The sequence below is a fragment of the Oryzias melastigma genome, linkage group LG14, assembly GCF_002922805.2.
Source record: "Oryzias melastigma strain HK-1 linkage group LG14, ASM292280v2, whole genome shotgun sequence".
Classification (NCBI taxonomy): domain Eukaryota; kingdom Metazoa; phylum Chordata; class Actinopteri; order Beloniformes; family Adrianichthyidae; genus Oryzias; species Oryzias melastigma.
Window position 1 is genome coordinate 27,336,382 of NC_050525.1, and position 1,838 is coordinate 27,338,219.

At 49.6% G+C, this 1,838-nt stretch overlaps 1 protein-coding gene across 1 annotated transcript; it reads right to left on the bottom strand.

Moving 5' to 3' along the window:
* Positions 1 to 240: 240 nt before the first annotated feature.
* Positions 241 to 1,036, bottom strand: ins (preproinsulin). The gene is made up of 3 exons (XM_024264445.2): positions 890 to 1,036; positions 635 to 816; positions 241 to 493 (listed from the first exon to the last, which is right to left on the bottom strand). The coding sequence occupies exons 2-3, from the start codon at positions 813 to 815 to the stop codon at positions 333 to 335; spliced, it is 342 nt and encodes a 113-aa protein (XP_024120213.1). The 5' UTR covers position 816; positions 890 to 1,036; the 3' UTR covers positions 241 to 332.
* Between the last annotated feature and the right edge of the window lie 802 nt (positions 1,037 to 1,838).

Below are 1,838 nucleotides of genomic sequence, written 5' to 3' on the forward strand. Positions count from 1 at the left end.
CCAGCAAAGGAAAGGAAGAGTTTTCAGCATCTTTATCGATAATTATTGTTGTCTGTTCTCATGTTGGTGAGTGGAAGGCGAGTCTCAGACACAGAGCAGTTCGCTCCTTTCTCAGGTCTCCCTTGAAACAGAGATTCACTCTTCCTGGTGAAATGAAGGTTAAATATTTGGATAAAACCTCTTAGATGCTGAAACTCCAGCGTTCCTGTCATTGTACAGCCAAAAATACACAAGGTTGAGGAGGTTTCAGTTCACAAAACTTTATTTAAATATCTGGACGCAGTGGTCCAGCTCTGGGTTCTTGTTGGGTTCTGGCAGAGTCCGGTTCCTGCTCAGTTGCAGTAGTTCTCCAAGTCAAAGAGGTTGCACGGCTTGTGGCAGCACTGCTCAACGATACCTCTCTTAACCATCATCTCCATCTGGTCCTTGAAGGCGAACTCGGCCACTTCGTTCCCGGTACCTGTGGCGCCCCCCATCTTTGGGGACAGAAACCCTGATGGGACAGACAGTGTTTGCTTACAGAAGATTCTCAGATCATTGTGGCTGCTTTGACAGGACATCCCAGACCAAACAAACATGAGGAACCACAGCAGCCCGAGCTCAGAGCCTTTCAGGAGCAGCTCCTTCAGCTTACCAGCAAGAGGGTCCACGTCTCTCTTGGGGTTGTAGAAGAAGCCTCTGTCTCCACAGACCAGGTACAGAGCTTCCACCAGGTGAGAGCCACACAGGTGCTGTGGAGGGATGGCTCGGGAGCCTGGAAACGACACGATGAGCAGACACAGCAAGGAAAACGTCTGGAGCCACAGCGCTGCCATCCTGAGGGGGACCAGAGCGGAAAAACTGCCTTCAAATTTCTGTCAAAAGCCTGGCAAGAGCGAGAACGTCGTACCTGGAGAACAGAGGAGGTTCTTGTACGGCGAGGAAGACCGGGGCAGCTGCTGGGTGTAGGGCAGAGTGGAGGGCTTTGCCTTCTTTTATATGTCCATCTGAACACGCCCCCTCAACCCCCACCGCCGCCGTCCCGCCTAAGATTGTTTTCTCAGTTGTCTTCTGGAGACACTTGTCAGTCGCTTCTCCTGAGGTCAAAACGCATCAACAGTCTTCGTGTTCAGAGAAGAGGTTCAGGAAAAGAGTTTCCATGAAGTCAAACTGGCGTTCGTCTGCAGACGTGTCCGTGTGGACGAGCAGCAGATGCTCATCCACTCACTAATGGAGCCGGACAACAAACACAAGCTAATGAGCCAAAATAATCTGATCACCTCAAATGGACAAATATTGATCCCTTAATGACCCGTTTCTGTTGAGACCAGCAGTTTCCGAATGTTTCGACGTTTTTCTGTGCAGTGACCCAGAAGGCAGATGTTCCTGCTGAAGATCTTCATCAGAGAACCAGCCAAGAGATGAAACCTGAAGTCTTTGAAAATGGTTTTATCTGCAGTCCTCTGAGGGGCGTGTCACATCAGGAGACATTGAAAAGGTGGAACGCACCATTCTCGTTAAGGTACGATAAGGATGATGGAAGTAACACATTTCTGATGTACGGTTGATTCTGTCGTACAGGTGATTCTGTCGTACAGGTGATTCTGTCGTACAGGTGAGTCTGTCGTACGGTTGATTCTGTCGTACGGTTGATTCTGTCGTACAGGTGATTCTGTCGTATGGTTGATTCTGTCGTACGGTTGATTCTGTCGCACAGGTGATTCTGTCGTACGGTTGATTCTGTCGCACAGGTGATTCTGTCGTACGGTTGATTCTGTCGTGTGGTGTCCTTACTCCACACTCTAGTCCTTAGCAAGGTGTGAGTCCTGGCTCTACTGACTGCACACAAAAGCTGCACG

What these genes read in the sequence shown, in the direction of transcription:
- ins (XM_024264445.2), bottom strand. Translation starts at nt 815, where the DNA reads ATGGCAGCGCTGTGGCTCCAGACGTTTTCCTTGCTGTGTCTGCTCATC. An exon ending in AGACGTGGACCCTCTTGCTG is followed by an intron (nt 494 to 634) that starts GTAAGCTGAAGG and finishes CTGTCCCATCAG; the next exon opens with GGTTTCTGTCCCCAAAGATG.